Genomic DNA, 26,114 nt, shown 5'->3' on the forward strand with positions numbered 1-26,114 from the left:
TCCAATTGAATTGATTTTGGAGTAGACTCCCTATCCAAATCGTGAGAAATCGTCTCATCTAACACTAACTATAGAAGGAGTTCCACTGACAAGACTTACCACATCACAGTCCATGTGATCTCCGCTAGGTAACTCCTCGGGAATGATCTCTATATCACAAACCTCCTGATTGGTTGGAGAAACAACTTCCCCCAAAGTGAGAGCTACAAAAGAGGCACAACCTAAAAGCCTTTCAATCTCCTGTAATTCTTTTAACAATTCCACATTCCTCAAATCACTATTAAGTACCTTACAAAGGTTAGATTTGGCAGATTGAAGATCGCCTAACCCCTTAAAAGCCAAATCTCTCTTAAATAAACCTTTTGTATGATAGGAATCATACCTCAACACAAACGAACATAACTTATTTACAGAATCAAACTCCTGTAATTTCAGGACACAAGCAGCCAAATTGAGATTTAAAGTTAGGGCCAAAGATCGAAACATAGCATATGTCTCTTGGGATGAAGGCAAACTAAAACATAACACTTTACTCGCTAAATCATACTTGGAAAAAGCAAGCTTAAACTTGCGTTCCCGGAACAAGGAATTACCTTCCTCCTTGAAAACTTTAGAATGGACTAAAACATCATCAAGACAAGCCAACGAATCAAGGATACGAACATCATGCTTGTCATTAAACTTAGCCGGAAGATGGAACTCAGCAAAAGAAGGACACAAATCCATCTACTAAACAACCTGATTAACCGCACAGAACTCCTATAGGATCAACCACCCACTTTACCTAATTACAAACCCAGACACATATAAGACTCACCAAGGGTATCCAAAAAACCAAAAGAAGGGCAGCAAACAACAACCAAAGACCCAAAACAAAACACCGTAAAAAACTAACCAAACTGAAGAAGACTAAACTTAATTAACTAAGCTATATAGAACAGCCACCACCTCACCTCTAGGCTCTCAGAAACTGAAAATAAAGCCACCATGACCCACGACCCTTATGTTGTTGATCCTGCTAACAATTGAAGGTAAAATCGTGGAGACCGATAGCGCCAACCACTAAGGTGCTGGGGACCACTCGCCGGCGACCGAAGGAAACGACCAGGGGGCGCAGGTTGCCGACGAGCAGTGAGGCGGTGCGAAGATTGGGCTTAGCGGTGGGATAAAAACGAGTGACAGCTAGCTATCCTAATTTAGAGAAAGAAAACTTTTGCAATCGCCTTAGTTTAAAACTAAGGTTTGCAACATTTAAGTTTTATAGTTGGTTAGTTATTACTTGTTGTATAGATTTGAAAGGTTAAGGGTTCAATTCCTCTTGTGTAGTTGTTCATCTCTCTCATGCTCAAAACCACTTTTAGATAAGAAAAGATAGATTCATTAAGGAGAAAACTAACTACTTGAGTTATGTAAGGTAGAAACCCAGGGAGTTTAATTTTTCCACATGAGCTCCATGTGGGCATTGGCCAGTGATGTGTGTTCTATTCTGCAATAGTACTATAGAAATTCCAGAGGACAGAGGTCTTAAGAAATTCTTACATCACCCATTATTAATAGCTTGGAGATTTTAGAGACTAATCCATTTTAATCAATTCAAAAATTGATTACTGAAGGAATATTATTATTGCAATTTCTTTTAAAAAAAAACTTTTGAACAAGAAAAGTAAAGTACTTGATATTTGTGGGACTTTGTGTTGTTCTCGTGCCGGTAATTTTTTAAATGGAAAGATACACAAGAAGTTAAGACAGTCTTCTCTTAACACTACAACCTAACCTATCTGAATTTTTTTTTAAGAAAAATTGACTATCTAAAAAAAAAATTTATTATCTTCCAACAAATACTAAATCTTTTATGGCGAAAAGAAGGCCATTGCGAAGGGCCAGGCGTACTCGTACCAATGGTATAAGAAAGACAAATTTGATTATTTGACAAGTTGAATTAGATTATTCAACTTGTCAAGTGGAAACATCAAAGATTATTCAAAATAATCCAATTTTTTTCTAATTATTTGATGTTTTCATTTTTTGTTGAGCATATTCTTCATTTAATTGACAAATTGATTGCAATTTTGATTGTCTTTAACTATTTTTTTTCTCTCTTTAATTGGATGTAGATAATGCAATGTTAATGGATACATGACATGGAATATAGCTACTGAGAGGTGAGAATTGGGGTTTTGGAACAAAAGCTTTTTATTCTAACATTTTTTTCTCCAATCAGATATTCATATTGTTAATTATAATACTTATACATACACAAATTCTTATATGTGGCTGGCCACATCACTCGTATGGTCAGCCAGCATGGGAGTTACTTCGTTAGTGTTATAGGGGTTACTAGGTCAGTATTACAAACGATACTTAATAGAGGTTACTCAATCAGTATTACGCGGATTACTCGATCGGTGTTATAGGGGTTACTTTGTTCCTTTACGAGCAACCACATGGTGTGGCCAGCCGTACACAAGACGCACTGTTATGATCAAGTTTGATTGTATTACCAATTTCAGTTTTTTATTTATATTATATCAACTTAAAATTCAAATTGATGCTTCAATTTTTTTTTTTTTAATTATTATTTATAGTGTTAGAAATTTTTGAGATAAAAACTTGGTTGCCTTTGTGGTGTGAGAAGTTTGATTGTATTTTCTAATTTCGGTGATCAATGTTGTCAATTTGTTTTTCAAGTTGAAATTGCTTAGTTAAGTTCATCTCCTTAGTTAAGTTAATTGATATGATGTTCTTCATTGAGCATGATCGATTGAAAAAAATTGATGTGAGGAGATGATGTAACGAAAGTTGAGCTAGAGTGGGTTAGGGGTTTGAAGATTCTCATAAATCTTACTTTTGAAAAATAATACCAGCTTTGAAGCCTTTTGTAATTTGACCAAGTCAAAATCAAGTCGGTTGTGCATGCATTCGTCCAACGGAGGAAAGCTCTTCTAACCCTACCAATGATGTTGCATTCTCAAATGAATTGAAGCTCAAAACCATCGATAAATTGTTAAATTAACATAATTATCTAAACTTATTACTCCATAAATGTATTTAGTTGTAGATCTTTTTTTCCCCCTGAAATAATCAATTCTTTAATTAAAACTCATTAGAAATTTTACAACTGAATTTAAATTTAACAAATAAATACATAAAAAAAAATATTAAATCAAACAAAGGATTCGCTCATGATGAAGCTATAATTGTTAAATAGACCTTATACTGTAGTACATTATCTCAATATCTCATGCACATGTTGCTAGAATATACAAAAGGGACGATCTAACGATTTTTTGTTGCGAAGAAGATGATTTCATCTAATTTATCATTTGAATGTAGTTTAAAGTTTGACAATCATTGCAATCATGTATGAATCTTTACTAATAAATCGATTATAGAGAAGAAGATGATAGATTTCTTGATAAACCCTAGTGTTGGAAAATTCACTTAGGAGAACGAACAACTACAATTCCAGTATAGGGAGATTGGAACATCTAGACTTCGTTCTCATGTAGATTTATCGAAATTAATATCGAAAAGAGGGCGGGATGCCCCAGTTTCTCATAGTGGGAAACAAAATTTGTTTCTCACTTGCCATTTTTGTAAATAAACCAACAACTTTATTCAACTTTATTCAATTGTGGAGCCCACAATAATGAAAAAATTATTGATTTATTCACGAAATGCCCCCATGAAAAACAAATTTCGGTTCTCAATATGAGAAACAGGGAATTTCCCCAGAAATAGTCTAATTTCCACAAAAATTAGATTATTGTTCTATTTTCAGCCTAAATAGCAAATAAAAAAAATATATATGAAACCCTAGCTAGAGAAGAGGAAGAAAAGGGAGAGAGAGTGTTTATGCTTTTGTAAAATTTAATATTTAAGAACTTCTTTTTCTTCACCAACTTTTTTATGGCCAATCACCATGACGGTTACTTCATTAATGTTATAGGAGTTATTTAGTCAATCTTACAGGGGTTAATCGGTCAGTATTATAGGGGTTACTTAGAGGTGATCAACATCGGTCCGGCTTGCTAGCCTGACCCGATCCGACCTGAAAATAGAGCGCGTTTGGGCAAGCCTAAAATCGCATTTTTAGTTTAAAGCCCGAACCTGCCCCGAAAAAAGCCCGTTTTAGCCCGTCAAGTCCGCTACTTTTTTTGCGGGTTTGGAAACGACGTATTATATTAAGGCCCGGCCTGGCCCGATATTTTAATCACCTCTAAGATTACCGTGTTCTTTTACAAACAGTCACATAGTGTTAACGCGCTGCTTCTTCTTAAACTTATTATATAAACGATCTTTCTTAAACTTTTATTTAAACTTATTTTCCGAAATAAGTCAATTCAAGATATAAGCCAAGAAGTGGCACAATACACAACACTGTTAGCAGCTGATCAAAATGTACGTTGGTAAACAACTACACAAGATAAGATCACGCCACAAGAAAATTCCAAATTATAATGACAATTACAAGTCTAATCTCTAATCTGCTGTGAGTATCTCATTACCTTACTTACAAGTCAATTTCTTTCATTTATTATATTTGAATATACACTGCTTTGGCGTGTGGCTAATTTACTTGCAGCATTAACTATCTAGAGAAAGCCCTTTATTGGTACCTAATATGTACTCAAATTAGCTTGAATTTAGTCCTCACTAAATTATGCACAAAATTAGCTTGAATTTCGTCCCCACTAAATTATGCACAAAATTACAATCAAATAACCCAATCAAGAAAAAAAAATGGAAGATACAATAATTATGTTATACTATCTCCGTTCTTTTTTAATTTACTCCCTTACTTTGTATTAAAAGTAAATTGTAACATAAAATAACTTTTTAACATAAAGTTCTATAATATCAACTTTTTCATACTTTTTAATTCTATATATCTAGGGTCAAACAACTATTGTTTTGACATACTTATTAAAATTTAATTGTGTTAGTTATTATGATATGGAGGAAGTATTATTTATTGAGTAAAAAAAAAAAAAAAACTTTGATGTATTTTGCTACTCCCTCCATTATACGGAACTAAAAAAATTATCATGTAGGATTTTTATTTTATTTTATTCTTTTTTTTTTGACGTTTATAGAGCCAAAGGCAGGTGATAAGAATTGATCCCAAGATCTCTTAGAAACAAGAGGAAAGCTTTAACCACTTGGGATATCTCTTAAATTTATTTCAATGTGTATTATCCAAATATCAAATTATCATATTTTATATTATTGCTTGATTAAAGATATAATTGGTCAAACACATGTGTTAGAGATTGTACAAAATACAAGTGAATAGATTAAAAAAGAAAGGAGGATGATGTATTATACTCCCTTTACGTTCGGCCAATTGACCAGATTGGTAAATAAAAAGACCCCTAGCGATAATTTGGTCAAAAAAAAAAATTACTCCGGCCACAATATGGTAAAAAAAATTAACTCCAAGCGACAATTTGGTAAAAAAAATTAATCTCAGGCGACATATAGGCCAAAATATTTAATTTTTTTCCGAAGAAGTCTTCAAATTTCCTAATCCAATTCGCAATTGTATTTTTTAAAATTATTTTTTCCATTTTTAAATTAAATTAATATGTCATCTTCTTCTATTTTGCTATATCCCAATATCAAATTTATTTCCAACCCCATTTTAAAAAAAATTCGATAATAAGGGGTAGGAAAATTGCGTGAAAATTAAAGTTTAAATAATATTTCTTCTTCAAATTGTTAATTCCAAAAAAAGGTTGGAGATTTAGGCAGTGGCGGATCCAGGATTCGGACAATGGGGGGGTACGAAGTCAATAAAAAGCAGAAAAAAATTTCAATAGAAAAAATTATATTCAATAACAAAAAAATTACAAAGTCCATATTACAAATAATGAAAGACAAAGACAAGGATTACATAAGTTTCACATTAAATCTTACAAATGCATACGACGAGTTTTCATAACTTGAAAGCGATTAATTACATCATCATCACTAACTTGCAAAAACAAGTCCCTCTCAATAAATGTAACTAAACAATCATTCATAAATTGGTCACCCATACTATTCCGCAATTTGTTTTTCAAAATAGTCATCGAGGAAAAAACCCTTTCCACACTTACGGTTGCTACGGGAAGAATCAAGGCTAGTTTTAAAAGTAAGTAAACTAGCTTATATGATTCATGTTTCTCGGTTTCAACTAACTTCATGGATAGCTCCCCAAGATCTTTGACATCTCGAAACCTTTCATCATTTCGCATTTCACCAACAAAAGAATCAAGCTCAAAGGCTAGAGTTATCAAATCAATTTCCGAGAACTCATTTGGATATAATTCGGCAAGCCTAACCAATTTGCACTCATCAAAAGCCGCAAAAGAATTAAGTGGACTCAAACAAGCCATACAAGAAAGTAATTCCATGTTTGCCTCATTGAACCTGTTGCTCAGCTCTTGAAGTTGCAAATCAATGACAGATAGAAACTTTCAACACGAAAACGATGAAGATTTGTAGCTTTTGCAAAGAAGCGTTTTGATCTTCCACGGGGTTCATACATACCATTCATATCAGGAACTACAATGTCATGTTTAGCACAAAAGGAACGTACCTTATCGAAAAAGTTTTCCCATCTATGATCTTTCATTCTTTGTAAACGTTCCTTAGTTAAAGAAACAAGAGTCACGGCATTAACAATATTTGTGTCCTTTCTTTGCAAAGCTTGACTTAATACATCTGTGTAACCAAATATTTCAAGCATTAATTGTGTCATGGAAACAAATTCAAAAGACTCAAATGTAGCCATAATAGTTCTAGCCTTTCCACGGTCTTCTCCATAAATGGGGTTGTTTCCAATTTTCTCAAGTACCTTCATGATTGTGGAATACAAAGTAGTGACATTCAAAAGAGTTTTGTAGTGTGACCCCCAACGAGTTGCACCCGGCCTCTTTAAACCAAGTTCTTGGTTTAAGCCTTGTCCACTTTCAATTTCACCCAATTCTAATGCTTGTAACTCTTCTTGAACTTGAATTTCTCTAAGCATTTCTCTACGCTTACAAGAAACCCCAATGACATTCAACAAATAGCCAAGTTGTTCAAATAGCCAAATGCAATCATCATTATCCTTAGCAACCGCAACAAGAGTCAATTGAAGTTGATGTGCAAAATAATGAACATAATAAGCAGAGAAAGTTTCATTCTTGATCAAAGTTTTAAGCCCATTTATCTCACCCCTCATATTGCTAGCACCATCATAACCTTGACAACGTACTCTAGACAAACTCAATGAATACTCCATAAGTAAATAATCAATCATTTAGGTAAGAAAACCACAAAAAACGAACTAAATTAACCATTTGAGAGTAATTTGTCAGAATTTTTTGTATATTTTGGGTTAATTGTCTCTTGAGATGATTTTTTTACCAAATTGTCACCGCAACTATTTTATTTACCAAATTATCACTTGAGATCTTTTTTATTTACCAATTTGGTTAATTCTCCTTTTATGTTCTATATAGTTGCGCTATTTTTAAGGTTACATGTCTATTACTCCTTTCGCAAATGAAGGGCTAGGTTGTCTGGCCTGGTGCCCCCTAAAATATTTGACTAATAAATCAACAAATCAAACCCAAAATAAATTAGCATCAATCAACGTAAAATATCAGTAACATTTGTAATTGACAGCTAGAAACATTTTCAAAAAGAAACAACAATCAAACCAAATTGATATATTCCGTCGTTGAACAATTAAAAAAAGACAACAATCAAACCAATTTAATTGTTAAAGGACCAACTCAACCAAAAGTTTAAACTGATGGTTGAAATCCAGGAATATCTATTATACTCCATCACGCCCCTTTATACGAGAGTCTGTTGGGCTTGAAGTGTGAATATAGCATGGACCCTCCTCATACTTAGCGCTTAATATTTCACTTGAAAGTGGGGTTGGATGAGATTTAAATTCGTAACATTTATGTTACGTTGGGTTCAAAGGTTTCCTAACGTGATTAAAACTCATATTGTAACTCTATATATATTGATCAATGATAAACAATCCAATTTGAGGAGTTTCCCCGAAATCAAACATTAATAAATTTTATTTTTTAAAAGATAACAATAAAATGTGAAATAAATAATCACTATCAAACTAGTGTTTCTCAAACCAATTTATAGACTCAAGCGCATACTAATCTTTAGAGTTAAACACATACAAAGTTTCAATTTATATATACTAGTTTTGTGCCCAAACGATACCCAGATTGTCCTAAACTTTTAGCTTGAATGTTAAATACGATCATATAATCCTTTTTGATAATGTAAAATATTTAGAAATACGATATCATATCGTTTATTTTTATAATAGTGTACTTATGTAGTTTTAGATATCTATGTTATTATTAACTTGATATTTTTTTTATTACACTTAAATTATTTTTAATGAACTGAAAGTATTTTTACAAAACTGAAATTATACATTCTGATTAAAACTTATTTTTACTAATTTTTTTTATTTATTAAAATTATAAATGGATCTCATTTTATAGAATTTCTTAAAATGAAATTTATGATGAAAATAGTTATTGATTATAAGATATTTATTAAAAGTTGTAATTAATTTTGCATATGTGAAATATTAGAATGAAGTATATCGATAATAAAACACTATATGTATACAACATTTATTTCTGGGAAATTTTCAATGGTAGCCCTCTACTTTTGCTTATTCTCAATGGTAGCCAATTTTTTTTCGGATTTCCAATGGTAGTCCTAAACTTTCAAATTTTTACAACTGTAACCTTAATGTTGATTTTCCGTTAAATCTAACTTACTACGGTCTACGGAGTAATAAACAAATTAATTATTCCAATATTTAAAAAAAAAAAGGAAAAAAAAAAAAAAAAAAAAAAAAAAACCAGAAAAACAACTCCCAAAAAAACCTCCATACTCTATCTTTCCTCTTTCTTCAACCTCCAAACTCCAAAAATTAATCTCTCCACCTTCATCACCATTATTTGATAAATGTGGCAATGTCCATCAACCTCAAAACTCTTAAATGTTTAATTCTCTAAATTAAAGTGCTCTTCTTTTCTCCCCTTTTTCTTTCAATCAATTTCCAGGGGTCTTCATTTTCGTGGATGGGTTTTCAATATATGGGTGGTGATTTTCCTGGGTTTGGGGTGTCTTAGGAGGGGTTCAGGTGGGTGGGGTTTTCTTGGTTGGGGTTTTGGTAGGTGTAGGTGGTAATTGTGTGAGTTGCGGGTTTCTTGGTTGGGGTTTTGGTGGGCGGCAGTTCCATGGGGGTGTTTTCATGAGTGGGTTTTTGGTGGATGGCTGATTTCGTGGTGGGTTTTGGGGTTGGAGGCCAATTTCGTAGGATTATGGGAGGTTATTGCGGTTGAGTGAAGGGGGATGGAGGTGTGGTGGTTGTTGTGGTGGAAGGAGGGATGGAGATGTGGTAGTTGTTGGAGTGGGGAGGGTGTTGCGGGTGGAGGGTTTTGGAGTTGGAGGTGGCTGCCATGGAAGATGAATGAATGGAAGGAGAGAGAAAATGGTTAAGAGAGAGAAAATGGATGACTACAATTTAAGTTAGCAGATATTTAACGATTTGGATTTAATAAGGTTACGGTTGCAACTTTTTAAAAGTTGAAGGCTATCATTGAAAATCCGAAAAAAAAAAAATTGGTTACCATTGGAAATAAGCAAAAGTAGAAGGCTATCATTGAGAATTTCCCTTTATTTTTATCTAAAAAAAATTGGTTACCATTGGAAATAAGCAAAAATAGAAGGCTATCATTGAGAATTTCCCTTTATTTTTATCTAAAAAAAATTTATCCAACATTCGCTTACTTAGTCTATTATGTGTCATAATAATATTTATTTGTCGTCTATGTGGATCAACACTTGGCGGAAAACTGAAATTTTAAGTGTCAATATCTCGTGGCTTGGCTGTGAAACCAACTTTATATATTAGTGATATGATATTATACCAAAAAAAATGTAGATACTTTTTCTATTTTAATCTTCAATAGATTATTTCGCCTATTTTTTGTGCTAAATTGTACAAATTCAATTACATAATCCACCATTCAAACTTCACCAAAAAAAATAATCCACCATTCAACATTTATTTTTAATTATATTAACTTTTATGTACAAAATGCAGATGTCAAAAATATACCTTGATTATTTATTGTTTTGTGGGTACCTATATTAATTGAAGAGTATGTTTTAATCACGTTGCTCCAAAACTCAAATACTCCAAAAAAAAAAAAAAAAAAAAACAATTAATTTATAACTTGTTTGACATTGTTTTGTTGTTTTCAGTTTTCAGTTTTTTTTTTAAACCAAAAAATCATAAACAGAAAACAAGAAAAAGGTGTTTTCATTTTTCTGTTTCCAGTTTTCAAAATTACCATGAGTATAATAAATTTGACTTATTTTTTTATTTATCATATGACATATATCATATGATTTTGAAAAACAAAAAACAGAAAACGCCAAACGAACCCTAGTAGAAAAAATAATCCCATAATAATTTGAATCACACTACTCCTTACATCAATATTGTAAGAAAGATGAAAGATATCACGTAATATTAAAAGACAACAAATTAAAGCTCTTTTAAAGATGAGGAAAGATGGAGATCATGAACAAAAAATGTGAGTGACACTATAATTTTTGCCACAATATACCTAACAAATACGAAAGTAAATTATTATGACAATAAATATATATATATATATATATATATATATATATATATATATATATATATATAACGCAATTATATCAAAACAGATGAAGTATATGGTGTGAATACTCGATCATACAACCTTTGAAAATCAAGACATTGTTATACTAACTTGGTTATGTTTGACTATTGTTTGCATAAATACGTCAAAATCAAAGAATAGCAAACTTGTTAACTAGTAGTTCACCAATAAATCTTTTAGTCATGCGTATTACAGTAATACTCAAAAACAAAAATAAAATTGGTTGGTCCAAAAGTTGTTGATCAGAAAATAAGTAATTACGTTGTATTTCTTATCATAAAATTATGAAACAATTTTACACCAAACTCCACCTTACTTCCAATTGAATTCAAAAAGGTAACATTCAATTGTATTTATAAAAAAAATATAAAAAAATAAAATTAAAATTGCAACAAAAGGATTAATTAGCATAACATCAAGCTAGCTAATAATCCTAATTAACAAGTAAATTAATTAATTAACAAAGTATAATTAACCCCAATTTCTTTTTCTTTTTTTTTTTACCTCCTCTAATTTCACCTAGCTCCTCTTATTCTTGCTTCCTAGTAACAACGTAAAGTAAAACAAAATCCTAAAGAAAAATCCCCAAGCAACGGTAACCCATAAGCAGCCCCATTTGCTCAAGTCAGTTACCCCTTGCTGTTGGAGTATATCAGCACCGGTAGTGACACATGTCGACGGCGTAATCGTCATCCCTAAGGAGCCACTGATGGTCTGCAATAGCCTTACCTTCATGGCATTAGGCACGGCTCCAAGTGGGGTGTTGTCGAAGATTTGTACACCGCGAATGAAGCACTTAGTAGGGTCTTCAAACTCGTTTTGTAGGACACCTTCGTAAGGGTACTTGACTAAGGAGATATAATGGAACCAAATCCAGTAGTCAGGGATACGATCACGGTTGATGAAGAAACCCGAAAAGAGGAGGAAGTATGCAAGGATCGCGACTACTATTACATAGCCGAGCATGACATGAGGGACTACGCCTGATAGGAAGGACACGAAGGAGTTACCAGCCCAGAATGAGGCGAATATGATTCCGAAGTAGAAGAAGAAGCCTGAGGCTCCTCCGTCTAGGCCAACAGCCCAGAATGTAGTTGCTGCGAATGCAAATGAAAGGAAGATCAAGGAAGGTAGCGCGGTTAAAGCATGTGAGAGTACATACGAGGATCGTCGATAGGCGTTGTAGGCTGTCTCGCGCATGAAAATGTACCTCTCCTGTAGGAAGACAGGGAGAGCGTCTGCACAAGTGTAGAAGGTTGTTGACATTGCAAACGCGAAGAATCCTAGTCGTTCTTGTACACCCTTAGGGGAGTTGTCGAGCTGCCAAAACATTGTTGCAAGGATGAATCCCGTGACTAGAACTGCTCCTAGTCGGATGCCAAAAAGCTCTGGCATCCGACGGGAGTTCATGACTGATCTCTTAGACAGAGTGACTATCTCGTTCCAGAATGGGTTGGCGAATGTTGGAACCATAGAGGCAGGGCTTGCATCAGTGTTAGTAGCTCCGGAGACGAGTTTTCCCCTAGAGATACTAGCACTAATTGCCTCCTTTAAGGACAGACCACCCCTACTATCTTGGGGTGCACCTTCAATGTTGGGTAGGTTGCTTTTGTGCTTGATTTGCCAACCTTTGTGGAACTCAACTAGAGCTTTTGCTCCTCCTTGTGAGCCCTCTAGCTCTCTGATCAAGTCTAAGGCAAACTCGGTCTTGTTCTCGTTCTCAGGTATTGGAGCCCCGAACTCCCCAAAGTACCCTGGTAAGTCAGAAGGTGTACCACTGAATACTGTCTGTCCTTTAGACAGGAAAAGAAGTCGATCTAACAGCCCCATAATTCGGTAGCTAGGTTGGTGAATTGACATTATGACTATACTACCACTTTGAGCTATCCTTTGCAACACTTTGACCACCATGTACGCGCTTGTTGAGTCTAGCCCTGAGGTAGGCTCGTCGAGGAAGAGGATGATGGGGTCGTGAATGATGTCGATACCAATCGACACTCTACGACGCTCTCCACCGGACACCCCACGGTGTCCTTCATCACCTATGATGGTCTTAGCCGCGTTCCTTAGCCCGAGCTGATCAATCAGCTGCTGGACCCTGGCTTGCTTCTTGGACTTAGACAGGGTCCGAGGAAGCCGAAACTCTGCAGCAAACATCAGTGTCTCCTCCACAGTTAGCATAGGGAAGAGCAAGTCATCCTGCATAACATACGCCGATATAACCTTAAGGAGCCGCGACTCAAGCGGCTCCCCATTAAGGGTTACCTTCCCTTTCAGACTCCCCCTTGCAATACGATTTGCAAGGGCGTCAATGAGCGTTGACTTTCCGGACCCACTCGCTCCTAGCACAGCCATCACCTCACCATCTCGAGCCTCACCACATATATCATTCAAAAGAGTCTTCGTACGAGAAAAAACTCCTCCAGGAAACTGCTCACCAGGGGACAAATTATGAGTAGTAATTCCCGGAATCCTTAACTTCCTTTGCATCTTCACATTGTATGTAAGATTAGCGAACCTTAACACAAACGGAAGAGCCCGTGTCTCAGGGCTCATGTTAAGGGTATGGTGGACGGGGGTCTCATCCCCGGTAGCCTCCTTTCGAGCATCCCCCACTCGCTTCAAGAGCTGGCCTAACGTTGGTGAGAATGACACGCGACGACTATCACCAGCACCACCACCACCACCAACACCGTTGGATTCAAGATCCATGGTGTGGTAATTATTAGATGATCCAAAGTAAGGTAAGAGAGTAGGTGATGAACTGGCAGAGTCATCATCTACCACACGAGACATTTTAGTTGTACCTCTAAGGATCTCCAGCTTTGCACTTCCTATTTATAAGAAAAACAAACTATTTTTGGGAATAATAGAGATTTATATTACTTCAAATATGCAAATAAAAGGCTTGTTTGTTTGTTGTTAAAATTTAAAATTTGGTAGTTTCATAAAGGGAAAGAAAAAATAAACTTAATGCATGTATGTGTCCCTTTTGTTTTGGGATGGCTTAGTTTAGCTGAAATGCAAAAAAATATGGGAAATGTATATATAGGATGATTTTCATACAAAAAAATATGGTTGAGTTATATTGATTTTTATAAGATATAGTTTGTTGTGAATGTGAAATTGGGTGTGATAGTGGAGAAAACGGAAGAATTTATGATACTAAAAAGAGGGAGAGGAGGGTGAGAGAGAGGTGACCTAAAATCTCCTAATCTCTTGTCAACACGCCTCAAATTTCTTGAGTGAGCAAATCATATGCATCATTCAAGGCTTGTAACAAAAGGGTTTTTATTTCTTTGATTATTTTATTCTTCTTTTAATTTTTATTTAAATACTTAAATTAAATTAAGTTTTTAAGAGTAGTTACTAGTGATGTTAAGAGGCCACGTGGCGAAGTGGGTGTTTAAGTTTGAAGGGTAGTCATGGCTTATGTGATATAGTATGGAGAAAAAAGGGTGGGAGTATGGAGGAATTAGGTGTGGGTGTTAATCTACTGTTGGCCTTTTTTAATAATTTTGGTCCAAGTAAAAATGAAGGACTTTCTAGTTGCTATTAAAGTTTTGCTACTATTACATCATGTATTTTTATTTTTTAGCTCCATTTTTCTCCCTTGTTCCGATGTCAAGGAACCATAGTCCATGGACTTTTTTGCTTGCTTAATTAATTTGCTAGATATTTTTTTAGTGAATTTGCTAGATATTTTTTAGTAAGTTATTAGAGGAAAAGTTATTAGAGGAAAGCTTTGGAAACCAACTATCAACTATATAAATACAGTTTTATGGAACTCTTTTCTTTGATATTTTGGTAGTTATTTATATGAGGAGAAGAAACAAAAGTAACTAAGACAATGTTATTTCACCAGAAATAAGTAATTAAGACAATGTTATTTCACCGGATATAAGTAATTAAGATATTACCCATACATAAAAGAACATAACTTATAAATAAAAAAAAAAAAAAAAAAAAAAAAAACATTACATATAAATATATTCTTTGAATTTATATGAAAATGGGCATATAAAAGAAAATATCGTAGTTATAATAATTTATTGTACATTACAAACAAACATAGCGTAACATCATGTTTTCTGAAAAAAGAACATTACATATAAAATAAAAAAACATTACATATAAATAGAAAAACATTAAATAAAAATCATAGTTATAATATTTATTATACATTATAAACGAACGTAGAGTATATCATATTTTCTGAAAAATAACATTACATATAAAATAAAGAACATTACCTATAAATAAAAGAACATTAAATTTATCCCGATGTTCTTTTATTTGTATCTAATGTACTTATGGGTATACCATGAGCATGGTACACCCGCGTATTAATCAACGATTGTATATAACCAAGGAAGTTGATTGTTGAGTTTGATTAACCCTTAAAAAAAATTAAATATTTATATATTAGTAATAAAGTGAGTTTTGCGTGTTTTGAAAAACCTAATAACAGTATGTTAGGTTGATGCATGAGTAATTCAGTGCCGAAATCAAAAGAAATGGTGAGCTTTATATTTTATGGAATGGTTTATTAATATCTATAAAATGAATTATGGAGTACAAGTGATATATTATATGTTATGCAAAACTACAAATTTCTTACTCTAAAATGTAGTTTTCGAGTGTTACAATATATGCAGTACAAAGACAGTTAAATTGGACAAGAAACTTGCTCTCATAAGTGCCAATTACATTCACGACAATTTGTTGCTTAGAAATATTTGCATGCACAAATTAAACTGCCCATTACGTAATACTCCGTAATATTTTCATCTATATAGATACGCAATTTGAGTTTTCATTGGAAAATTAATAATGTCTACCGTAAGCAGGAGAGGATAATATTCATTAAGGCTTTACGGCCTAGCAGTCTATAAATTTAATTTATCTTTATGGACATGGAATTTATTGCTTTAAATATGAGTATAAAAAATGTAAGTAGTATTATGGTGGTGAAGTCATTTATAGTTAAACTAGAGGAAGATTTACAATTTGGTCAAGATCCGCCACCATCCTTAAAATTATTCAATATGAGGCAAACAAATATTTTAGATAAAAATTTAATATACAAAGACATACCACCTAGAGTAACGGGTATATTTCTTTTTCTTTTTTTTTTTTTTTTTTTTTGGAGAAAACTAACGGGTATATTTCTAGATAATACTCAGTAAAAATAACTTCAATTCATTAAAAATAACTTCAATTTAGTAAAATCAGCAACTCTAAACAAGAAATATAATAGAGAATCAATAAAGAAATAAATAAAATTATTCAGCAAAAATAAAAAAAAATAAGGTAAAATGAACAGAACCTAATTAATCAACCAATAATGCTAGATTATTTTTGGATTATCATCCTTGATAATTTAAGTTACAATCTTAGAATATTAAAGACTTAAAGTTAAGATATTACGCCCATAACAGGATCACGTAAACATATATTTGCAAGATTTTCAAGTGACGTAGAACCTCTCATGCATAACAAGGTAGTTCAATCTTTAGGTATAAACATATCCCCACAAGCCCCCCAACTTTGTTGACTTGTGTAGAGGTGCACATGGATCAACAAAAAGTAAAACTTGCATGATTAAACTTACCAAAATGTGTAGAGTACGAAGATGGTGAAAGAGAGTTCTGTGCTCGTGTACTCCGGTCAATCCCTTTCAAGAAGAGGGAGCAATGCCTTTCAGTCGAGATGTCGACAACGCGGTCTTAAGAAATGACAGTATGGCAAGAAAGATCACAAGTTACTCATCAGAATATACTAGTAACAAGAGACAGACAAACTACAAACTCAAATGGTAAAGGATCAAAACAGTATAATGTAACAAAGACTAACAATCTTAGCTAGGCACATCAAAGATCTCGGAGCTGTAACTTTCAAGAAAATACAAGTTGTTGTCAGAGATGTCGGACAAGCTACTGCTGAGTATATGGCCAAAGGATTAGGAACAAAGATCACTGGCTTGTATATCAGTAGAAGTTTGGTCCAATGACAACTTTTTACTTTAAGACTTGATCTCTCGTACTCAAAGCGCTAACTTTGATCAGGTCACGCTGATATCTTTATGCAAAAGGAGTTTAGTTTGTTTTCATACTATCACCGTTGAAGCAGTCATCCTTAATCACTACAGACAGGCCCAATAAAAACTACTGCCCCGGAAAGAAAAGAAAGATTGCCGAGGTTGTGCAACTATATGTATCTAATAGTAGTATTTCCTTCCATTCCACAGTATGTCCTAAGAAGTCAGCAATTTTAATTACACAACCAATACCAAAAATTCATTATCAGTAGAAAGCAGAAATATTTCTGTAGCTTGACTAGCAGGTACAAACAGTGAGAACTTCATATCTGGTCATCCACAAAGTTTGCAGCCAACTCCCAGTAGTGGCCAACACCAGCATCAAAAAATACTTTGCGGGCAGCAGCCTCAGTTCTGCAATCATGGATGAAGAACCGATTAAAACAAGGTTTTGCCACACTTCCTTGCCACACGAGAACACATTTATTTGGTGGTTTTTCCTCATCATCATCTTCCTCCACATCCTCATTTTCCAGCTTGGCAGCCCAATCTATCCGCCGAAGCATCAGCTTCCCATACCTCTTAATGGATTTGCTTCCACCTTCAACGACCACAACACTAAAACCCTCAGAAATGACAGCGCAACCAGTTAAACGATTCTCTTGTGCATTAATGTCAACTTTAAACCGATTTTTTGGGTGTGAAAGGTCATTGATCTTATAAACTGATACGATAGTTTCCAGGGTATTTGGATCATCAAACAGCTTCCTTTCTTTCTTTTCACGCCGCTCAGCAGGTGTGAGTTTGCGAGCAATGTTCCTGTCCACATGGGCCTGCTCACGCTCAGCTGCTGCAGTTCGAATTTCCATCTCCAATTTTGTGGGGTCTTGAGTTGCCTCAGAACCCAACACCTTCATGAGGTTACTCATTTTAACTTTAGGTTTGGGGGGCTCAATTAAACCTTGCCTAATCATCTCCTGCCTTTCCTTCTCCTTGGCCAAGCGACGCTGTGTACGGAGTTTCTTCTGTTCTTTCTTAGTAAGTTTCAGCGGTTGAGGTTGAGGAGGGGCTGGCTCTGCAGGAGGCTCAATAGGACGGGGGTGCTCCACATACATCGTGATCTTCTCCATCTTTACTATATCTTCAATGGTGCTACCATCAGCAATATCAGCAATATCAGCAATATCACCAGAACGCAGAAGAGGCACATCCCTGAGCATATATCAGGTAATTAGCAATCAACTAAAGATCAAAATATGTTCACAAACAATGGTTAACCAAACCGAAGATAAATCAAATGAAAATAATAACAGCACAGTTCAATTTTCAGTTCTACTGAAACTAAGAAAGACACTAACATGCCCTTACTATAAAACAGCCAGAAAACTGATTACTTGGTCTCTATGTTTAATTGCTGACTGAAAAACAGACATAATTGCTGACTGAAAAACAGAAATAAAAAACTAAGAAGTGCAGAATAAGTCCCGTTGCAATTGACAGTACTACTTTGAAATGGGCAAGTACAAAACATTAGAATTCGCTGTCATGGGAGTAAGTCTCACTATTTCATCATTAAGCAAAAGAGACACTCTCAGAGTTCAAATACATACAGCAAGCATATCGTACTAGCTCAAACCTAACCACAACAAATGCACCATATCAGATTCAGAGGAGCTGGTTCACACTTCACAGCACATAGATGATGACATATTGACATTCCCTTGGTCAACAATAGAGCACATTACAAGGAAAATTTACAGACCACAGATCAGAGGGTTTGCAAAAAAAAAAAAAAAAAAAAAAAAGGAGAATAAGAGTTCAACCAGAATGGATAAGTCAATTAATCAAGAAAGTACAATTCAGCATTCAATTATACAGTGATATAAAGCACATCAGCTAGCGAAGAAAACTAATTTCGTTTCTCTCATTTAGCAACCAAAAAGTTGGCATCAACAACCTCTATCTTCTAGAAGTGACTTGAATCCAAGACAATAAGGGAAAAAATAACATTGGCAATGAAGAAAACGACATGTGAACAAGCAAATGCAATCTGAAGAAAATTATAATTGGACTTATCAAAATTTCTGTCGACATGTGAATTAAAGTAATCTCCCAACAGACAGGTGAGTAGGAATGGATCTTTAGTTCATTTTAGAAATTAACCAACTTACATAAATCACATACTTCAACAATACTAAAGGGTGTTTGAAATGAAAGTTTCAAGAATGGAGGTAATACTAAATTTGCCTATAAAGTGGTACTTCGTATTTGACTGATATTTCAAAATAAACTCTTTCCTCATTTAGTCTTAATTGCCCCCACAAGGGACTTAAATTACCCAAGCTCCTCTAAAATCCACCAGGGCCCAACCTAAACCACCAACATCTAAATCCAGTCAGCAACTAGCTCTATTTATATTTTATCCCCATCAGTCACCACAAGCTACCAACAATCCAGTTCAAACACCAACACCAGATACCACTACCACCATCAGTCATCCCATTTCCTTGAATAAAAACCACAGCCACCATCAACATAAACACCAATACCCCTTCTTGACCCCGAGCCCAAAGATCAACCCCACCACCCAAATCCCTACCCCATTTTTCCACACCACCTCAGCCCAACAACCCAAAATTGCCACACAACTACCCATCTCCTTCATAAACCCACAAATGCTACAGGCTACAGTGTTATAGATCAAGCTCCTTTGAGGGACTGTTTGCCGTTTGGTTCATAGATTTTAGGTACGAGGTATGGTTTAAAATTGGTAAATTCTGTACCTAATGTTTGTTAAAAAAAAAAAATTCAACTTCTAGACTCATAGCTCAAACCTCAAACACACAAGGTATGGGGTTTAGAAACCCAAGGGGAAAGGAGGGTATCGTATCAATATGACTAATACCATACTCAAGTTATCAAATATAAAAGAAAAAATACATTCCCTAAAAACAACCAAACACAAGGTATTAAGAATCAAATTCCTACCTTGTTTCATTCTTGATTCCAAAACATACTATAGTGTGAATCAAACACCCCCTAAATATCTTCAATGCTTTCTAAGTCTTTTTTCAAAAGTTTGCTACTTTGCAATACCTTAGAAGATATTATTATGGTAAAAAAAATGTAATTCCAAAATAAAGCTCTTTAGGGGCAGTGATATGACAGATCCAAGCTTCCTAAACTAAGTTTTTTTTGCTTTCATGATTGTATTGTCGATAGACTTATGTTAATAGTGATCTAAGACACCCATCACTGAACACCATGCACTCTTGTCTGCCAATAAATATAAGCCCCCTTTCAAAATCAGATCCCGCTTGTATTTCAATGTGCTCACAGGTTGAACTTTCTTTTTTAAATCAAATCCAATGAACACAAAGTTCTTCAGTGGCAATAGTCACAAATAGCAACTGGAAGGAAGCAACAGCATGATGGTAGCTGCAAAAGCACACAATTGAGCTGGTATAATAAAGGTGGTAATAAGAACACTTAAGAGTAGGGAACAATAGAGTGACTAATGAATAATGAGTGAGGAAGAGAAGTTTAATTCCTTTGCCTCCGCAAATCAAGCAATAAGAATTTAATATATTTATTTCATTCAACAAATCACAGTATGCAATTTGAGGGTTTCTCAATCCTTTCCTTTAGGTCCCTCTCTTTATTTCATTCATATTCCCCATCAGGCCATCAGCCTCCCAAACCAACAGAACAAAGCAAATGTAACACGGATTTTTTAAAAAAAACAACTGAACTCATGCACATTAAAAACTGCCGAGTTGACACCATAAAAACTACTCTATTCCAACATCAACAATGTTCAGTTATTCTTATAGCCTATGTAACTTCAACTCTTCATATAGTCTTCCATATTAGTGTCCACCATAAAAACTACTCTATCTCAACATTAACAATGTTCAGCTATTCTTATAGCCTATGTAACTTCAACTCTTCATATAGTCTTCCATATTAGTGTCCACCACTCTTGACATTCTGACAAGGGTACGAAATCCTTACCCGATACTTCAATGCCCACTCAGACAATATAATCATCTTGAACCACATATACAGGAAAAAAAAAAATGTACATATTAAAGGGAGAAAAAGAACATGTGCATCATGTGCTCACAAATAGGCTTCAAACAAGCATTGTTTGCAAATGTATTTGAGCTCTCTAGGTTAAAGTTCATGCAAAAAGTCTTTAAAAAACAGGAATAATTTCCATTTATGCCATATCCCTGCACCCATGTCCATATTTAAGACAGAATCTCCTTTTCGAAAATTGATAACCTTGAGATGTCGAAATCTTAAATATGTACCGGCACATCATGTAGCTACACTACCTTCCTTAACCCCCCCCCCCCCCAAACTACCACCACCGAGGAGAAAGAAGGAACAACCCAATGAAGGTGGAAAATTGGAACATGAGATGAAACTGATAATGACCTAATGGCCACCAAGATTGTCAAGAAGCAGCACACGGTACACAGTTAAGTGTGTGAACAACAGGTGCATAGTAGCATGCAACGAAAAAAAAAGCTTTTATTTATAAGATAAGGTAGGCTAACTCTAACAATGATTAAACCGCAACCTAGAAAAATCCATGTAGAACATTGCTTGAGTATGAAGAAATTTAAATTTTTCAAAAGATGTATTCAGCTTATCTTGAAATACAACTATAATACTCACCACCATTCAACTTCTGGAATTGACTCCTTTGGCTTCTCTTTTGTGATAACTCTTTCTGAAACTTCAATCAAATTTGGATTAATGTTCGGCTCTGCCTTTGCCTTAGCCAGCTGTGCCTGTTTAGCCTTATGCTCCTTGGCTTGGGCTTCTCCAAATTGACTCTACATAGCAGAACCATATCCATGTATAAGTGCACAAGAAACCAGAATACAGTACAAAATATTCCTAGAAAGAGGTACATACCTTCAGTTTGATAATTTCAGCATCTTTAGACCATTTACCTTCCTCAACAAACTGGAAACTCATTCTCTTGGGCCTGAGAAGTTTGGTTTTGTCAATACCCATCCTTGGGTCGAAATGAGGATTCTTCTCTGGATCAACTTCCAATTCTGGCTTGTGAATCTGGAATGCATCTTTTTTCTGCTTGTTAATGTTCACCTGAAAAAATTGACGCAAGACATTAAGTCAAAAACAGACAGATTTGCACACATGCTATGAATGATAAACAAGTCATAGACCAACCTTAAGAGTACTAAGACTGCTTGGTTTAGATATGTTGACAACATTTCCATGCTCATCAATTTCCCTACCAAAAGCATCCAATCGAAGAACGGGAGCCTTTGCAGGTTTTTGAAGTGCCGCAGCATCAGGTGGCAACTGCCCAGGAAACAAATTAATCAAAGGAGCAAATTCTGTATCCTGGTGGAAGCCCATCTTGGCAGCAAGTTCCTGAGCACGCTTCACAGCTTCATACTTGGCAGGGTCTATCATGCCAACTGTTTTAGCAGAAGAAGAAGCTGGAGGAACGACAGGTGGTGTCTGCTGAATTCCAGCAGCATTAGAGGATTTATTTTCTTCTTTATTTGACTGTCACCCCAAACAAACAAACGGATAAGAAGTTAGAATAGACCCATTACAACATTATGCGGCAATTAGCAGAAAATATTGTGAAAGAATTTCATTTCATAACGGTAGCAATTGAACACAAAAGATGTGGCATATGTGAAATCAGAGAAAATAAAAGGAACGCACCAAAGGAATCTTCTTCATTCTTTCAGCGATTTGCTTCTGCATCTGTAAAGCTTTCTTAGCTTTTGCTAAAACATCAAGGGAAATATTGCCACTCTTGCCAGCAGTTGAAGGTGTCCCATCTGTACTAGATTTTCCAGTAACCTCATGAGATCCGGTAATATTAACTCCCTTATTTTCATTGGTGGTAGAAATTGAAGATACCTTGGTGGCAGTATGGTTATTAGCAGAGAAAGATTCGGATGCAAATCTTGATGACACATTGAGTGATTCCTCATCCCCATCCTGCAAGAGAAAAAAGAATGATAATCAGCATCAAAAAGTTCGTGATGCTTTGAGTAAAATTTTCAACCATCGCCCCAAAAAATCTAGGTTATTAGACACTGTGTCCAACAAAGGAAAACTTGTCTTGACATTGATTCCCAAATAAATCACTTCGACAGATCAAAAGTAATAAAGATGCATAAATTCATATCATAGAAACTACCAGTAAACAGCCAGTGATAAAGCAATGACCTAGGTAGCAAAATCCAAATAAGACACAACAAAATATTTGAAACTTACACTATTAAGTTGCTGCTTCAGAAAGGGAGAAAGCACTTAATTTTGCAACCCCCCCCCCCCCCCCCCACCCCCCCTCTTCCCCCTCATTCTCCATCCCACAGCAGCAACAACAACAACAACAACAAAAAAAAAAAAAGAGTTTATATTCATTCTTCAACAGCACAAAGCTTCATTGAGTAAAATTATCAAAAAATTACAGAGCAGGGTCATTACACTAGTGAAAGTAGAGTTTGGGACACCATGCCTGTTTTATAGAAAATACATGAACAAACAACTAAAGCAATAAAACTTAATGGTTCGTAGACAAAAATATACACAGCAAGTGGAGAATCCAGACATATTAAGTCGCTCCAGGCGAAGTTGCCATACAACATAAATCCTAAATCTTGCAATCTCTCTACAATTTTTAACACTTAACAAGATGTTCAATTACAATTTCCTACAATGCATTACCTCCAACACCCAACCAAACACCGATAATCATAACCTAACGCATCCATATAATCGAACACTCCATACAAGAAAACATGCAACCCATTACACTAAGATCACCAACACTACTCAGTCATACTACATTCTAATTCAAAGACAATTAACAACATACATTCAAAAGCAATGAACCTTCAATAACAAACATAAATCATATTTAATGGAAATGATCTTACATTCGGACGGGAACCACTCCTGTTACTAGGCTCAGCAACAGATTCACCATCCTCAAATCTCCTCCTAGCCCTCTTCTTCCTATCACTATTACTATAATCACCGACATCGCGACCACCACCTTCTTCTTCGTCTTTCTTCACCTTAACCCTACCATTACTTTCATCATCCTCAAATCTTCTCCTAGCCCTCTTCCTATCACTATTACTATAATCGCCGCCTTCTTCGTCTTTCATCACCTTAAGTTCTTCCTTAACCCTACCATTACTTTCATCATCCTCAAATCTTCTTTTCTCTCTCCTCGAAGATCGACCCTTCTCATGGCTTCGTTCTGACATTGAAGGGTTGTATAAACCAAAGCCTGCAACACCATTAACAACCAAAATTGATTCAATTAACAAAGTAGGGTACAAAAACTACATCAAATTCTTCGAATAATAACAACCAGTAGGTCAATAATCCTCTTAAGAAGAACCCTAAATTGAGGATATTGACAATTCTGTTACAGATTAACACTAGATTGTGAAATTGATAATCGATGATTAAAAAAAACAAAAAAAAAAAAATCTAACCTCAGTGATTGCTTCAATGGAAGAGAGAAAGCTCACAAACTGCTTCAATGGAGGAGATAGAGAGGGCAAGGGGTGCAGCGATGCGCTCGAGTGTGAAAAATCCCTAGAGGTGGAAAAGGAGAAATATGAGAAAATCCAAATTTTTCTTTTGATAAATAAATATGAGAAAATCCAAAAAACAATTCTTTTATTTTTTCCCTAATCCCTATCCCTAATCCCTAATAATAATATATAACTTATAATATATATATATAATATAAAATAAAACTAAACTTATAAAAAGTACTTCCTCTGTTCTTTTTTACTTGACCTGTTTCTTTTATCACGCTTGCCAATGCAAAACTTTAACGGTTAATAACTTTAATTCTCCATAATTAAAAAATATAAAAGTTATATATTATGATAGTTCTTATTGAGACGAATTCAAAATGATCCACATAAATATGTTTTTCCTTACATATTATTCACAAAACACGGTCAAAGGAGAGGTGGTGAATAGTGTAAAAGTCAAAGCGGGTCAAGTAAAAAAGAACGGAGGAAGTAGAAAGTTATTCTTATAAATAGTGCACGGACTTTTATACCCTTTAAAATGTTATTTTACCTTTATACCCCTATTAACTCTTCAAAATGTGTTTTACCTTTGTACCCCTATTTGTAATTTTGTAATCCAACAGTCCAACTTCAAATTATTCTCAAGCTTTTAACTTTCTCTCTCCACACTATCTTTGTCATTTCCAAGTACTAAATTCCACACCTTTGTTCACCACCTTCTCAAAATTTCCAAATCAAATTGTGGCCAAAAAAAAGTTGACAATACCAATATATAGCGGAAAAGGAATAAATAATGAGGACCTTTTCGCGGTCGATGGTTTGGAAACGGGAACGCTGAGGAAGGGGGCCTCGAGAAGGGAGAGGGGGAGGCGGTGGAAGAGGGCGGCCGGATTTTCTGGGAGCAAAGTCCATAGATTTAAAATAGGATTATCATTAAGTTAAGAACATTCTACTATGGATTTTGAACTTCATAACCTGTAATGATAGGATCACACTGGAATTCTATCAAAGATCATTATTTTAGCATATGAGCAATTCATCAGTGTAAGATAAGATTAATTTCATAATTTAGTCTGGACTTGAATTTAGTCACTATACACTATACAGGACTTCTTAAGTCTAAGAACTCATTGGTTAGACTGGACTTGATAGGTGGATATAGGCTGCTTTAGTATAATATATATACATATCATGTACGGTTGGGCATAAGTGTGTGAAGGAATTGGTTGTTTCGGTTTCATCTAGAAGGATTGTACTTTTAAATTAGAAATGAACTCATTGATTAATATTGTTAGCCTCTGTGATGGATGAAATGAACTCATTGATTAATATTGTTAGCCTCTGTGGTGGATTAGAAATTGGTCGTTTCAGTTTCATCATTGATGATTCTTTCTCTATTTCATATTGTACCACCACAATTAAGTAATGCTAATATCAAAACTGCGAAAATAAACAAACAACAATTCTAACATTTGTTCCTTTTCTGCATTATCATTGAAAAACCTAAGAATTATATTCTAATGTAACTCTACATAGTATTCCAATTAAAAGAATCACCATATACAAATAATAAAAATAAAGATTTTTTTCAATATACGAGATATTTCACACGTAACGTTCAACTTAGCACGACTACTATAGACACCCAAATGTGTCTTTCCAAAACCAAACCCGGTGATGAATACTTTTCACGTTAAATCATAATCGAATGAAGTGAAAGTGTGGAAAGTCTGGTGTTAAGGTTAGTTTTTATTTCTCTTCTTT

General features: G+C 34.7%; 3 protein-coding genes and 1 pseudogene across 4 annotated transcripts; all 4 read right to left on the reverse strand.

The window, feature by feature from the left end:
• Nucleotides 1-5,915: 5,915 nt before the first annotated feature.
• LOC145591926 (uncharacterized) lies at nucleotides 5,916-6,398 on the reverse strand. The gene has a single exon (XM_081648407.1). It carries the CDS (start codon nucleotides 6,396-6,398, stop codon nucleotides 5,916-5,918), a length of 483 nt encoding a protein of 160 aa, XP_081504533.1.
• A 23-nt stretch (nucleotides 6,399-6,421) lies between these two features.
• Nucleotides 6,422-7,288, reverse strand: LOC145591927 (uncharacterized). The gene has a single exon (XM_081648408.1). The coding sequence runs from the start codon at nucleotides 7,286-7,288 to the stop codon at nucleotides 6,422-6,424; it is 867 nt and encodes a 288-aa protein (XP_081504534.1).
• A 3,779-nt stretch (nucleotides 7,289-11,067) lies between these two features.
• LOC145590574 (ABC transporter G family member 6 pseudogene) lies at nucleotides 11,068-13,656 on the reverse strand (annotated as a pseudogene).
• A 2,888-nt stretch (nucleotides 13,657-16,544) lies between these two features.
• On the reverse strand, nucleotides 16,545-24,454 carry LOC145591586 (protein RDM16-like). Of its 2 annotated transcripts, none has more exons than XM_081648094.1 (7): nucleotides 24,300-24,454; nucleotides 23,730-24,088; nucleotides 22,504-22,785; nucleotides 21,994-22,338; nucleotides 21,715-21,909; nucleotides 21,472-21,632; nucleotides 16,545-17,997 (listed from the first exon to the last, which is right to left on the reverse strand). In XM_081648094.1, exons 2-7 carry the CDS (start codon nucleotides 24,063-24,065, stop codon nucleotides 17,109-17,111), a joined length of 2,208 nt encoding a protein of 735 aa, XP_081504220.1. In that variant the 5' UTR covers nucleotides 24,066-24,088; nucleotides 24,300-24,454; the 3' UTR covers nucleotides 16,545-17,108. The 2 variants fall into 2 exon arrangements, with proteins under 2 accessions (XP_081504220.1, XP_081504221.1); XM_081648095.1 differs by lacking the exon at nucleotides 24,300-24,454 and having other exon boundaries at nucleotides 22,504-22,627; nucleotides 22,705-22,785; nucleotides 23,730-23,971.
• Between the last annotated feature and the right edge of the window lie 1,660 nt (nucleotides 24,455-26,114).

Source organism: Chenopodium album, chromosome 18, assembly GCF_948465745.1.
Source record: "Chenopodium album chromosome 18, dcCheAlbu1.1, whole genome shotgun sequence".
NCBI lineage: Eukaryota > Viridiplantae > Streptophyta > Magnoliopsida > Caryophyllales > Amaranthaceae > Chenopodium > Chenopodium album.

Coding starts and splice junctions, on each gene's coding strand:
- LOC145591926 (XM_081648407.1), bottom strand. CDS start 6,398: ATGGAATTACTTTCTTGTATGGCTTGTTTGAGTCCACTTAATTCTTTT.
- LOC145591927 (XM_081648408.1), bottom strand. CDS start 7,288: ATGATTGATTATTTACTTATGGAGTATTCATTGAGTTTGTCTAGAGTA.
- LOC145591586 (XM_081648094.1), bottom strand. CDS start 24,065: ATGTCAGAACGAAGCCATGAGAAGGGTCGATCTTCGAGGAGAGAGAAA. Junction 22,339..22,503: donor GAATGAAGAAGATTCCTTTG/GTGCGTTCCTTT, acceptor TTGGGGTGACAG/TCAAATAAAGAAGAAAATAA. Junction 17,998..21,471: donor ATTCCAGAAGTTGAATGGTG/GTGAGTATTATA, acceptor ATATATGCTCAG/GGATGTGCCTCTTCTGCGTT.